At 42.2% G+C, this 13,892-nt stretch overlaps 1 protein-coding gene across 5 annotated transcripts in view; it reads left to right on the top strand.

Moving 5' to 3' along the window:
* Positions 1-13,892, top strand: part of notum.L (notum, palmitoleoyl-protein carboxylesterase L homeolog) — a 127,378-nt gene that overhangs the window by 75,940 nt on the left and 37,546 nt on the right. For 2 of the 5 annotated variants that reach the window (XM_018234345.2, XM_041575624.1), the window contains one exon: positions 17-1,620. The exons of 1 other annotated variant lie outside the window; for it this stretch is intronic. In XM_018234345.2, coding sequence (XP_018089834.1) covers positions 17-317 — 301 coding nt within the window. In that variant the 3' untranslated portion in view covers positions 318-1,620. 5 annotated transcript variants of the gene reach the window in all.

The raw sequence follows: 13,892 nt of genomic DNA, 5'->3' as shown, positions 1-13,892 counted from the left end.
CACTCTTGTGTTTCAGTCACTGGACAGAGATTCAGGTCCGAGGCACCTCTCTCCCCCGTGCTCTGCATTGCTGGGATCGGCGTCTGCAAGAGACAAACAAAAATAGCAAGGTCCCATTGAAGGGATGCCCCTTCCATTTGATGGACAGCTGCCCCTGGCCACAGTGTAACCCAACCTGCCCCTCCATCCGAGACCACTTTACAGGGCAAGAAATGAGTGTGGTGCAATTCCTTATGCATCTTGGCTTCGATGTGCAGAAGATGGCCAGTCAACAAGGCATGGAGCCAGGCAAACTTCTTGGGGTTTTAAGTAGTTAGGGGTTTGGACCTAAGCCGGGGGGGGGGGCTATTATTAATGGATAGGGAAACTAAGGGCCCACTGTTGACAAATGGTTCTTCAAAGGGAAGGGCCTTATGTGAAAGCAGAAATTATAACAGTGAGGCAGTAAATAGTAAGCGCAGTGATTTTGTAATTATTAGGGGTTTTGGTTAACAAAGAAACCTTTTGGTGAGTCAGATCTATAATGGAATATTGCAGCCGTCTAATCATGGATTGTCCAGGTGTTATGTCTAGGAATAAAAAAAAGGCCATTTTGCGATAGTCAAACAAGTTTTATATCCAAAGAAGCAACAGGAAGACCTAATTATAATAAGAAATACATAGTACATCTTTCATTCTGGATGTGCCATTCTTCTGGGTGGGGGCAACAGATTAGGTCCAAGCTACTGCTACTGAGATCGATAGTGGCATTTTGCCACATTAGGCACATGTGGTGAACTGCTGAGTATGCTGTTGTCCGTGTTAATAAGTGATCTGTTGGGCTCTGTTATATTTACCATATATCAAAATTTGATAGGACATTAAACAACTTTTAAGCAGATGAAAAAAATATTTTCAATGCTCTTGGCCATCAATCTGTTCAATTTGAGTTTTGCAATAGTTACAACTTGTTTATAAATGCTTTACTGTCTTTTTTTGTGATCTCCATAGGCCAGAATGATATCACTTTCCCATTTAGGATAAAAAACAGTAGTTTAATTATCCAGATAATATTTTGGGTTTATTACAACCTAGTACAGGAAATTAGATCATCTCTCTAACTTCATCTATGAGTGGACATAAAAAGGTGGTACATTTACTCCTCGGTAAAGCAAAAAAACATAATGCCCTAATACATTCTTTTAAAGGCAAAAGTAATTTGTAATACTTTTTTTAAATGCGCAAACTTCCTTAAAATGCCTTGTATTTTGCAAAATAATGAGTATGGGTAAAGTGTCAAATACATGAATATTCCATTTATTTGTCTCGTGCTAAATGTAGGTTCTGGTTGAAACATGTAAAATATACAACAGCTTTAACTGATGTACGTATTGATGGAAGCACTGTGAAGGCACTGAAATGAAAACAGTTTATGTGCATCTTATATGCGAGAATCTGTTGTATTTCAATGTATTTACATGTTTTCATTCCCTGGTGTTTGGGCGAAATATGAGGTGCAATATGTAAACTTAGATTATTGACATTTTTGGGTTCCTATTTTGTTTACTGTTGCTCCATTTTTGTATTACTCTTCCTATTTTGCATTTACTCAGTTTACTACATTACTTGCATTGCTTTCAACTGATGAAACAGGAATATTCTCTGTAAAGCCACCCGTTTTGAACAATAGTATTGGGGTACTAGGAGATCCCATTCTTAATAAGGAACTGGAAATTTTCTTTGTTTAGAAAATTGAAAATTATTTGATATACAATTTTCTTTAATGACTATATTTACATGAAAATACAAACATACATGAAAATACAAACATACATAGCAATGTTCTTTCACACATGAGCATTTTGTATTTGGAATAATTTTCCTAGTCCTTCAAAGTGGGGGATTGAAACACAGAAGACAGGGTATACTTAGCCCTAGGTTGTACAACCTGTGTCTTTTTATGTTTTTTTTTTTTTAATATCTCACATGACACACAACATTTGTGGAACAACAGTTCCCAAGTAAAGGATGCTAGATGTATTTCCACAACAGCTTCATATCTATGAGTAAGCAATCATAGAGTTTGCACAAACTTCTCTTTACACTTCAATGGGAATGGCAAATAATTGTATGTTTTGTTACACTTTATGTGGGCCAACATAGGGCCCTAGGCTTCCTGAACTGCAAGGGCCCTACTCTTGCTGTGCATAATTGGATTTGGGTGCACTGAGAATATTTATGTATTCATCACTATTGACATTGCCTACAAATCATTTATAAATATATAGTCAGTCTTTAAATTGAATCAAGATTGCACCCCATGATCCTTGATACAATGATTACATTTTTGATTTGATGCTGCTGGAATCTGATATATACAAAAAAGCGGAATGCAGGCCCTACATTGGGTACATTTATAAGTATGCTCTATGCAAACACTTGACCCACAAACCTTATACCTGCAATTTTCCGTTCTTCCCACTCCAAAACAACAGGTGCGGGAAGAGCAGAATGAAGACAAGGGTTATATATATATATATATATATATTGGATCTGGACCTGGACTAGCACCCTTCTTCACTGTACACAAAAAAAACTACCTTTCATTGCAGGTCTTTTGCAGATAACTAACTTGGTGGAGGTTGTGTTCATAGCTCCGACCAGCTCACTGTTTTGGCTGATTAGCTTTGATAATTACCCCAAAGTTTCATTAGCCAAATCATGTTTTAGGGGACATGTGTACAAACATACAGTTAAAGAGGTTGTTCACCTTCCAACACTTTTTTAGTTCAGTTGGTTTTAGAAAAAATATTAATTGATATTAATAGTTCACCAGAAATTACTTTTTCCAATTACTTCCTATTTTCTATTTGTGATGGCTTTTCTAATATTGAAGTGTAAAGTGTAATTTTTCACCTTATAAAGCAGCTCTTGGAGGGGGGTCGCCAACCCTATAAACTGTTCTAAGTTGATACATGTAGTTGAGTTCTAAGTTGATACATTTAGTTGATAAATTTCTTATATTTGTCCCTGCTAAGCTGCATCCCTGAGTTTCATTAAAGGCAGCTGTTTTGTTTTCTTTGTTTTGAATTGATACAATAGTTTCTAATACTCCAGAGATGCTGCTGAGAAATGTATCCATAAAATATTGCAAAATTGTAACAGTTCAGAGTCTGCACCTGAATTACTGAGCTGACAGACTGAAACACCAGAGACAGGACATTGAACTTTGAACTTTAAACTTAGATTTTGGAAAAATGGTAGTAAATAAAAAATGGAAAGTAATTGGAAGAGGTAGTTATTTCTGGTAAACGATCAGAAAACAATTGAACTGAAAAAAGTGTTGGAAGTTGAACCACCCCTTTAATCCCTTTTGCCTAATATGAACACTAACTACAGTATCAACTTTATGTAAAGTCGAACTTGACCCCTCCCCCAAAAAAAAGCTCTGATCTAGTAACTAGAACCTGCCTTTATCTGATTATTTTTAATATTTTGGCTAATGATAAAATAAATGAGACTTTGTAAGATATTTTTTTTACCAGATGACAGATAAACAATCCTCATTTGTGGGGGTGCAGTGTTATTTATTGGACTCTGTAAATCCTATTTATAAATAGGGGCAGGAGAGCTGCCCTATGTACAGATGTAAATAGCTCCTGCATGTATTCTATCCAGAAAATTATTCTCAATAAAAATACCTTTCTGTTCAATGTGTCAGTCTTCAGTGTAATAAACAGGGTTGAGAGTATTTAGTAATGCTTGACTGAAATGCAGAAAATATTATAGTAATATAAAAGAAATACAAATGTGTGTATGTATATAAATGTGTGTGTATTTAGAGAGTGGGCTACTGTTTAAATGGAGACTGTTGTACACAGTAGTAAACACAACAAGGCTTCACTATAACTATTAAAAAAAAAAAGTGGACACACTGGTAGGATACTATTTCAACAGTCTGCACCACTCCATGATTTAAAAATCATAGTTCTTGAGGGAAATTTTCAGAAAATGAAAAAAGTATGAGAATAAAATTTTTTGAAAATGTTTAACTCTGTACATGGGATGGAACCAGGCCTTGGCTTTATGAATAATTATGTAGATCAGTGTTGTTTAATGTCTGTGGTACACAGGACCGGACTGGCCTACATGGTTGGGGCCGATAAGGAAAGCCAGTATTAACCACTCCACTTTTTAAACTACACCCATATTATCACAAAAAATGTTAAGATGATACATTAATGTTGGTAGCACACTGCAGGGATATCACTCATGAAAAAGTTTGTCATTGTAAGGAATGCCCTTAAATCCATAGTCCTCCTCCTCCCATGTGCATAGCATAGCAACCCTGTACACATGATTAAACACCTTGGGGACCCCCTAACAATTATTTCCAAATTCTCGCCTTCAACAAGCAGAGTGTCACACATGCATAGCAGGCAGACTAGGGCAGGTAGAGTATGGCGCACACAGGCAGCATAGGGCAGGCAGAATATGGCACACACAGGAGGTGACACAGGTAGGTGAACAATGTGGGCATTGACATGAGGTGTGATCAATACAGGGTCTTACAGGTGTGAACAATAAATGGGATTACAAGTGAGAATGAAAAATGAAGGTCTTTTACAACTTGAATCTAAGGTGTGAACAGTGCAGGTGCTAGTTGATCTCAGTTTTAAAACATTGTTAATCTTAAAGGTAAGCAGTAACAGCAGCTAGACTTTAATTGAGGGCAACACAAGGGGGGGGTTATGGGCCACCAGCTAGACCTAAATATAGATTAAGAACTGCCTGCACCAAATCAGGAATACAAGCATGTGGAGACGCCAGGACTAATAGAACATATGAAATTCCTTTTATTTCACACTTAAAGGAACTGTAACATTAAAACATTTGTCGTAAAAATCTATTCTACCCTGCACTAAAATAAGCTCTGTCCTGCACAAAATGTATTATTTGCAATGCTTTATTAAAAATTTCATATAACCGAGCTTCCGGTCTACTGAAATATGTGATGGGCGATATTCACTTTGCAAGATCCAACATGTGGCAATCAACATTTCCTCCAAGCCTGGACTCTGCTCCAACCAGACATGAGTTGTTACAGCTGTACAGAGGATTTTTCAGCTGCCTTGATTCATGTGTCAAGTTGTCTCTGTAGCACGCAGGTCAGCACAGTCTTACAAAAATAAATTACAGAAGGAGAAACACTGCCCACATGCATTCTCTCAGTACCTAAATTAAATGAAGACAGATATATATCACAAGGCAGCTGAAAAATCCTCGGTACAGCAGTAACTATGAACTTCTGGTTTGGACAGAATAACGATATAAAAGATGTTGTTAAACAGCAATCCGGATGGAAAAGATAGAAAATGAGGAGCACATTGCGACAGAGGCTAAGACTAAATGAAAGTGTTTTAATTATATTAGTAGCATAAAGATGCAGCATGAGAGTGTTGCTCCTTTAAATAATGGTACCAGTATGGTTGTAACATACAGAAAAGGCAAAATTTCTGTTCTTCAGTGATATACAACAGAGGAGTCCAAGTTCCCAGGCTCACTTTGTAGCTGCACTGTTGGCTCAGCTCAATCTAGTCAGTGGCTGACTCAGCATATGGTTTATAAAGCTCTTATAAAAATTAATGTGAACAAGTCGTCAGGGCTAGATGGAATACAACCCTGGGTACTAAGAGATCTTAGTTCAGTTTTAGACCGGCCTCTATTTCTAATTTTCTCAGATTTAGGGATACACCGAATCCAGGATTCGGTTCAGGATTCTGCCTTTTTCAGCAGGTTTCGGATTTGGACGAACTGAGTCCTAATTTGCATATGCAAATTATGCGCAGGGAGGGAAATAGTGTGACTTTTTGTCAGAAAACAAGGAAGTAAAAAATGGTTTCCCCTTCCCACCCCTAATTTGCATATGCAAATCCAGATTCGGTTCGGCATTCGGCCGAATCTTTAGCAAATGATTTGTGGGTTTGGTCGAATCCAAAATAGTGGATTCGGTGCATCCCTACTCAGATTAGCTTTCATATGGTATGGTACCTATTGATTGGAGGAAAGCTGATGTCATTCCAATATTTAAAAATTGATAACTTTTAGGCCAGTAAGTTTGACATCTGTAGAGGGCAAATTATTTGGAAGCTTGTTAAGGTATCGCATTAAAAAAATTTCTCCTAGGGGGCGTGGCTGACCAGGCGACGGAGTGGCTGCACATTCTGGGCTCTCCTGGGGCTCCGCTCACTAAAGTTCCCCAATCCGGCAATCCCACTCACCTTCAAGCGATCCGGTCTGCTAGGGGCCATCCAGCCTTCCGACCGCTACAAAACTGCGCTCGGTGACGCGCGTTCTGGCACGGAGCCGGTTGAGGCATAGCAGCGCGTGCTGAGCCGCGGCCTCAATTAATTGTGGTCCCCGACCTGGGCCACATAACGGCGCGGTTACATTCACGGCCACTTTACAAGCCCTGCATCGTTGGCTGAGGTGAGGAGACAGGCTCTGGAGCCCCAGGGGGCCCTCTTTTATCTAAAGGAAAAGCGCCAGCAAACAGTGTTAACCCTGAATAGGAGGGTGCTATCCCCCACATTTACTATTTGGCTGCTGCAGTTCAGGCCAAGAGAGAGGGGGGGGCAAGTGAGTGCCTAAAGTGACCCTGTATTAATCCCCTTGCCTGCATAGTTGCTTGATTATACCATCCCAGCACTCTGAGGACTGGCACCCTCACGCCAGGCTATATAACAATCCTTCAAGAAAATTAAAATATCTGCAGACCACTCCAGTAGACACAGCAACTGCAGAGGGGCTATATGGCAGAACTTATGTCCACCAGTAAATTTACAATAGACCCCCTGCAAGCCTGAGGCCTACTCTGAAAGCCATGTAACGACCCTCGGGGGCGTGGCTACCGCATCTATGTGAGAGGTTACTCGTCTGTTGGGTTTCGCCAGCCAGCACTAATTCTTTTCCCGGTGAGATTAATTACCGCTTTGCCGCTGTCTATACCAATCTCTCTAGCTACTCTTGCCTTCTTGCGACAAGATGGGCCCCAGCAAAACCTTCAAGAAAGCTCCGGAAGCTGCTGCAAAGCTGGGAAGATTTGCTCGTGATAGCGGATCTATCAAGGATAGCGGAAACCAGTCTGCTTCATCTTCCCCAGATTCTTCTCCTGCTCATAGCCCTGCTGTGGCACAGGAACCAACGCAGAGATAAGAGCGACCAGAGAAACCTGCACTACGCTGATTACTGCCAAAACTGAAGAGCTTAAAGTGGAGTTCTCTATTCTTAAGCAGGACATTCAAAAGCTTTGTGAACGTACGGTAGAAGCGGAGCACCGTATTGACATGTTGGAAAATACATGTGCGCCTGTCCCACAGCAGATTAGTGAGCTCCAGCAGGCACTCACAGTATGTCAAGCTAAATCGGATGATCTTGAGAACCGTCTGCGTCGGAACAACCTAAGGTTTGTGGGCTTCCCCGAAAGGGCAGAGGGGACAGAGCCAGAAAAATGTCTTGAATCCTGGATAAGAGAAACCTTTGAAGTCCCCTTGCTTTCTTCCGCCTTCACTGTGGAAAGGGCACACAGAATCCCAATGCGTCCTCCTATCCCTGGGGCCCCTGCTCGGGCCCTAATTGCACGGCTGCTAAACGCTAAGGATAGGGATGCCCTACTCAGGATGGCAAGGAATATGCAGCAGATCACATTCCAGAATACCAGGATCTCTCTTTACCCTGACTTCTCGCTGGAGGTCCAACGGCAAAGGTCACGATTTCAGGAGGTCAAGAAACGTCTGAGGGAGAAGAAGATCGAGTATGCCATGTTGTATCCTGCTAAGCTTCGGATTCAAGCGAACGGCAGCACCCAATTTTTTTCTTCCCCGGAAGAAGTCTCTACATGGTTGGATAACGCGGCACTATGAAGCTTGTCTCTCTAAAGTCTTCACTGCCCTCATTTGGATTACAAAATTTGTTTTTTCCAGCATTGGGTGATGAGATCTTCGCTTCCTCTCCCGGATGTTTCCCATTTACGTGAGCATGTGGTCGATATCTTGCTAACATTATTTGCTTTTACGTACAGGGTACTGTATTATTTTTCTGAATGGATCAATGCTGCTGCATTTATGGCACTCTTGTGCCGCAGTTATCTTTTCTTGGTTTTGGCTCACTCTAGCGTGGCGCCTTTGATATTTACCTCTGACTTTTCACACATGCCTTACTCTAAGTATCCTGGTTGCTGGCCGGCGGGCCCAGGATAATTTGACTGTATTTGCAACCCTCTCAGCTGTCAAGTACAGCTTTTGAACGGTTTAACTACGTTTCAATAAGAATGTGTTTTTTTTTTTTGTTGGTAGGTTCAGGGATCAAATTCTGCCACAGTTGGGGTCTGGCAGAAAGGGAGGGGCTCCCCGCACTCAGATGCAGGGGACGGGAGTTAACCAGTTATTAAGATTGAACGTAAAACGGGTAGCATTAAAATGTTTACATGTCTATGCTCTTCTCAGGTACATGTGGCCTTTATGCCTTATTTCCAAGTCCATGTCGGCAATTTTGCTAAAGTGTTTGTGTATCATATGGCTCTTTTTGCCTTGTTTTCTTGTTCACAATGTTGGTCACAATATTAACGATACCTCCTCATGACATCTGCTTTGAATTTTTCCCTACTCTCCTGGAATGTAAGGGGCTTAAATGACCGGATTAAAAGAAAGCTGGTACTAGATCAGGTCAAGTCCCTTGGTGCAGAGGTGATACTATTACAAGAAACCCATCTTACTGGTAGTAAGATTTTAGCCCTTAGGCGTCCCTGGGTGGGTTGGGCCTTTCACGCCACATACTCTCCTTACACTGGTGGGGTATCAGTGTTGATCAAAAAATCTGTTAATTTCCAATTACTGTCTCTTAGGTCTGACCCCAAGGGCAGATTCATTTTCCTGTATTGTAAGATTAACTCTGTGCATACTGTTTTGGCCAATTTGTATATACCGCCCCCTTATACAGATAAGTGTATTGTCCAATTCGTTAAATTTATAGCGGATTTCCCATATGCGCAAATTATCTGTGGTGGTGATTTCAACACGGTTTTGGATGATACTTTGGATAGGGTAAGGAGCTCTGCCACCACTTCCAATGCTAGAGCATTTAATTTGGCGGCCTTGATGGCGGATGTTTCTCTAGTGGAGGCGTCGAGACACTGTCACCCCTTGCAATCTGGATTCTCCTGCTTCTCCACAACTCACATGTCCTTATCAAGGTTAGACATGGTATTTCTTTCCAAAGACCTGCTTTTAAATATGCAAAGTGCTCATTATCAAACGAGAGGTATCTCAGATCATGTCCCGCTCAAGATAACTTGGCATACTGGTCCCAGCTCCCACAGTAATAGACAGTGGTCCTTCAACCCAGTCTGGCTCAATATTATCAATAACGATGCAGCAATTGCCAGCTCTATCACAGAGTACTTCTCACTAGACCATTCCCCCGTTAATGCCCCAACAATTTGGGAGGCCTTCAAAGCCACTCTTAGGCACACTCTTCACACCGAGATTACGGCAGTTAAAAAGGCCTCACGCCGGTTTGAAATGCAATTAAGTCAGGAGGTTGATACCCTTACTGCTAGTATGCAAGCAAAGCCCGCCCCACCCACATTGTTAGCGTTACACCAAGCAGAACAGGAATACGCTGCACATTTGCATGAAAAAACTAAGAGGAAACTGCTTTTCTCTAAGGTTAATTTTTATGAACAAGGTGAACGGGCTGGTAAACTACTAGCTTATATGGCCAGGGCACACACCACCCTCCCGGTAATTTCTGACCTTTTTGATTCGCAGGGAGTACTACATAGTCAACCCAATAAGAATACGACCTCCCCAGAGGGAATGGAGGCCTATTTTACTAATATCTGCTTGCCTACTTTAACGATAGAGCAGGTCGGGACCCTGGATGCTGAGATTACAGTGCAGGAAATTTCTTCAGCCATTGATGCCTTCCCTAATGGTAAGGTGTCTGGTCCTGATGGCCTACCAATCGAAATATATAAAAGATTCAAAAAAGAAATTGCCCCACACCTGTGTGCGACCTTTCAGGATGCACTGCAGCGCCAGTCCTTACCCCCGTCCATGTATAATGCCACAATTATGCTACTTAACAAGCCCGGTAAAGACCCTAAATACTGTGACGCATATCGCCCAATCTCACTACTTACAACTGATGTTAAAATCTTGGCAAAAGTCTTGGCCATGAGACTGGGTGACGTGATTCACCACTTGGTGCATGAGGAGCAGACTGGTTTCATGCCTGGCAAATCTACGGCTCTGAATATCCGTCGGCTTTACCCTAATCTTTCCCTCCCCCATGATAACCAGGGCCAGAGGACTGTGGTTGCCCTGGATATTGCCAAGGCGTTTGACACAGTTGAATGGCCATATCTTTGGCAACTGCTTAAAGAATTCGGATTTGGCCCCAACTACATCAATCTGGTTAAATTGTTGTACAACGCTCCCACTGCCTCTATCAAAGCTAGTAATATGTCTACCCCGTCCTTCCGTCTATACCGAGGTACTAGGCAGGGCTGTCCACTTTCTCCTCTACTATTTGCGTTGGCTATTGAGCCCCTTGCTTACCGCATCAAATCTCATAACAATATAACTGGGTTTGTTCTGGGTAATAGGGAGGATCGTATTCAATTATATATCTGGGAGACAGGGGTGATTCGCTAACCAATGCTCTAACGGTCTTGGCAGACTTTGGTGCAGTTTCCGGACTGGTAATAAATAAATCGAAATCCACTGCCCTTATGCTAGACCCACTTACTGCAGAGGAAAGACTGTCTACCTTCCCTTTTAAAGTAGTTCCCGAATTTACCTACTTAGGAATTAAAGTCACAGTGCTCCCCCAACAATACTTAACACTTAACTTAGACCCGTTGAATGATTGGATGTCTCAAAAGCTTAAATCATGGGCTAATCTCCCGATTGGCCCTACAGGGCGGATCCATCTTATAAAGATGATTATTTTACCCAAGCTCCTCTATGTATTACAACAAGCCCCGATATGGATACCCAAATCCTATTTTCTTAAAATAAATGCTGTATTTAGACAACTGGTGTGGGCTCACTCCAGGCCACGACTAAAGCTTGAAACGCTAATGTGTGCTAAAAATAAAGCTGGCCTGGCCTTACCAGATATGTATTTATACTACCTGGCAGCACAATTGTCCCACCTCACTACGTGGGTAGAAGGTTCGCATCACCGAGTGCTACATTCTCTTTGGGCTCATTTGACTGGCTTTACTGATAACCCAGTAAGCTGGATTCTAGGGAAATCTGTCGTTACAGCTCAGTCACTACTTTCCCCCCCCATCGACTCCCTACGTAAGGTGTGGAAAATGGCCAATGCACTTTTGAAGTCCCCCCCCATTGACCCGCTTACACCACTATGGAACAATCAAAATTACCCCCTGTTGGCAAAATTTGGTCCAATGAGTCTTTGGTCGGACCACGGGGTGAGTACATTTGGTGATGTATGGCATGATGACACCTTAGTTTCCTTTACTCGATTGAAAGATCACTTCCAGATCCCACATAACCAATGGCTGACTTTTCATAGGCTTCTCCGTGCTCTTACTGTCACTCACAAGCGTCAGGATTTAACGTTGTCCTCGCACCCCTTTCTAGTTTACATTAAAAGGGGACACACCAAAGGTTTTGTCACCATGTATGCTAAATTGCTGCAAGAAGTGCATGGAAACAACTTATATGGGCTACGCTCTAGATGGGAGGTGGATGTGGGCACAATCTTAGATGAGGAATGGCAAGAAGCGCAAGAATCCCCCCAGTTAGTCTCCCCCAACCATAGACTACGGCTAATTCAACTATATATACTTCACAGAGCTTACTACACCCCTGTCAGACTGCACTACATTAATGCCAGCAACCCTGATGTTTGCACTAGGTGTGCTCTGGGCAGGGGAACTCTGATACACATGCTCTGGAGTTGTGCCAAGCTTACTACATACTGGAGGGAAATACTAGATGCCTTAGATGGGGTGTTTCAGGCGACAATTGCCAGAACTCCTAAAACTTGCATATTGGCCATAATTCAGGACCTAAAACTGAATCAATCACTTTTTCTACTAGAGGCACTGTTACTAGCCAAGAGGCTAATCACCCAGAACTGGAGAGCTGTGACTCCTCCTACCTTCTCTGCCTGGAAAGCGATAATGCAAGATACTTGTAACACTGAATACTTAATGTACTTAAAAAGGGGAGCCCCCACCAAATTCTGGACTGACATTTACCCCCTACACCCAAGACAACCACTAGCGGTTTGAATCGAATAGGGCTCAGGAAAAGTAATTGGTTTTTATATCTCACTTTTCTGAATAGATATGAATCCCTCATTGGAGGGAGTCTTGACATCGTTGTGTTATGACGTGCTCCTGAATGTATCTTGCATGCTATGTTTCCTCCACCCTGCTTGTTCTAGACATGTAACATGTGTCACAATGTTTTTCCGTGATCTGTCTTTACATTGTAAACTGCGTACCTTATTCTTTCAATAAAGGATAGGCCATGTCAGACAAACTTGATTTATTTTTATGCTGAGGTAAGTAAGATGCTGAAGAGTGGAGGAGCAGTAGATGTGATCTTGATAACACAAACAACTTTACAGTTTAAACAGAGTAGAAACTCCACTAGGGCTGGAAACAGACATACGGGGAAGGACAAATACAGTAGCGTTCTCCTTGTCACTCACAGTTATGACCATTCCTGTGGGAGAATGAAAGGACATGCCATTCCTTTGTTTCAACCTAGGCTCTGAGCTGAAAGGGTCTGTTATAATGACATTTTTCAGAGGTAAAATGTGATTTAAACCATGTTTTCCTTTGAAAAAATACATGTAAAGGAAGTATATCATACTAAGAGAACTGACTCAATATATCCGGGATACCAGGAAAAGTCCCGGTGGGCCCAGGTGTCCGTGTTCTCTCATGCTAGATATTTGGCCTATTTCATGGCCATTCCCTATTTCAATGAGAACTAAGTGGCTTAATAGATGGAATAATAGATTATAGTATGTAAAGAAAAGAGACTAGGAGAATAGAAGTTGAGTGAGGAGATGAAGAATAATAATAGTGAGATGGGCCCCTGGTCTAAGGTTACTTGGGGGGCCCCTGGTAAAAGGTTTTTGGGGTGGCCCCTGGTGTCCCAGTCCAACACTGCTTCCCTGTGCTCCTTGGGTGTGCCATACTCTGCCTGCCCTATGTTCCCTGGCTGTGCCATGCTGTGTCTGCTTATGCTGTGTGTGTCATACTTTGCCTGCTCTTTGCACCCTGTGTGTGCCATACTGTGCCCGCCCTATGCTCCATGTGTGTACCCTACTTTGCCTGCTGTGTTCTCCCTGTGTGTGCCATACTCTGCCTGCCCCATACTACATGTGTGTGCCATACTCTGCCTGCCCCATGCTCCCTGGTGTGCCATACTCTTTTCTGCCCTATGCTCCTGATGTGTGCCAAACTCTGGCTGTGTATGCACTGCTCTGCCTGTGGAACATAAGCCTGGTATTTGTTCTGGGGGTTTGTTAGCATTTGAAATTAATTGTTAGTGGCCCCTAAGGTGTTTAATTAAACACCGTAGGGGCCACTAACACAGTACCCCCCTACACATAATTATGTGTAGGGGGGTACTGTGCTATCCACAGGGGAGGAGGCATATGAATTTAAGGGTATATCTTAATATGACTTATTTTTTCACATATGAGTGACATCTCTGCAGTGAGCACCAACCATTTGGTATTTTGGTGTGCTATAAATGTGGACATGGTCTTGTGGTAACATGGGTGTGGTTTAAAGTGGGTGTGGTCTAAAAACAGGGAGTGGCTAACACTGGCTTCCATTATCAGCCCTCCACCATGTG

The sequence above is a fragment of the Xenopus laevis genome, chromosome 9_10L (genome assembly GCF_017654675.1).
Source record: "Xenopus laevis strain J_2021 chromosome 9_10L, Xenopus_laevis_v10.1, whole genome shotgun sequence".
In the NCBI taxonomy this organism is placed as follows: Eukaryota; Metazoa; Chordata; class Amphibia; order Anura; family Pipidae; genus Xenopus; species Xenopus laevis.
The sequence above is the reverse complement of the archived record's forward strand: the minus strand, read 5'-3'. Positions and strand labels throughout refer to the sequence as shown.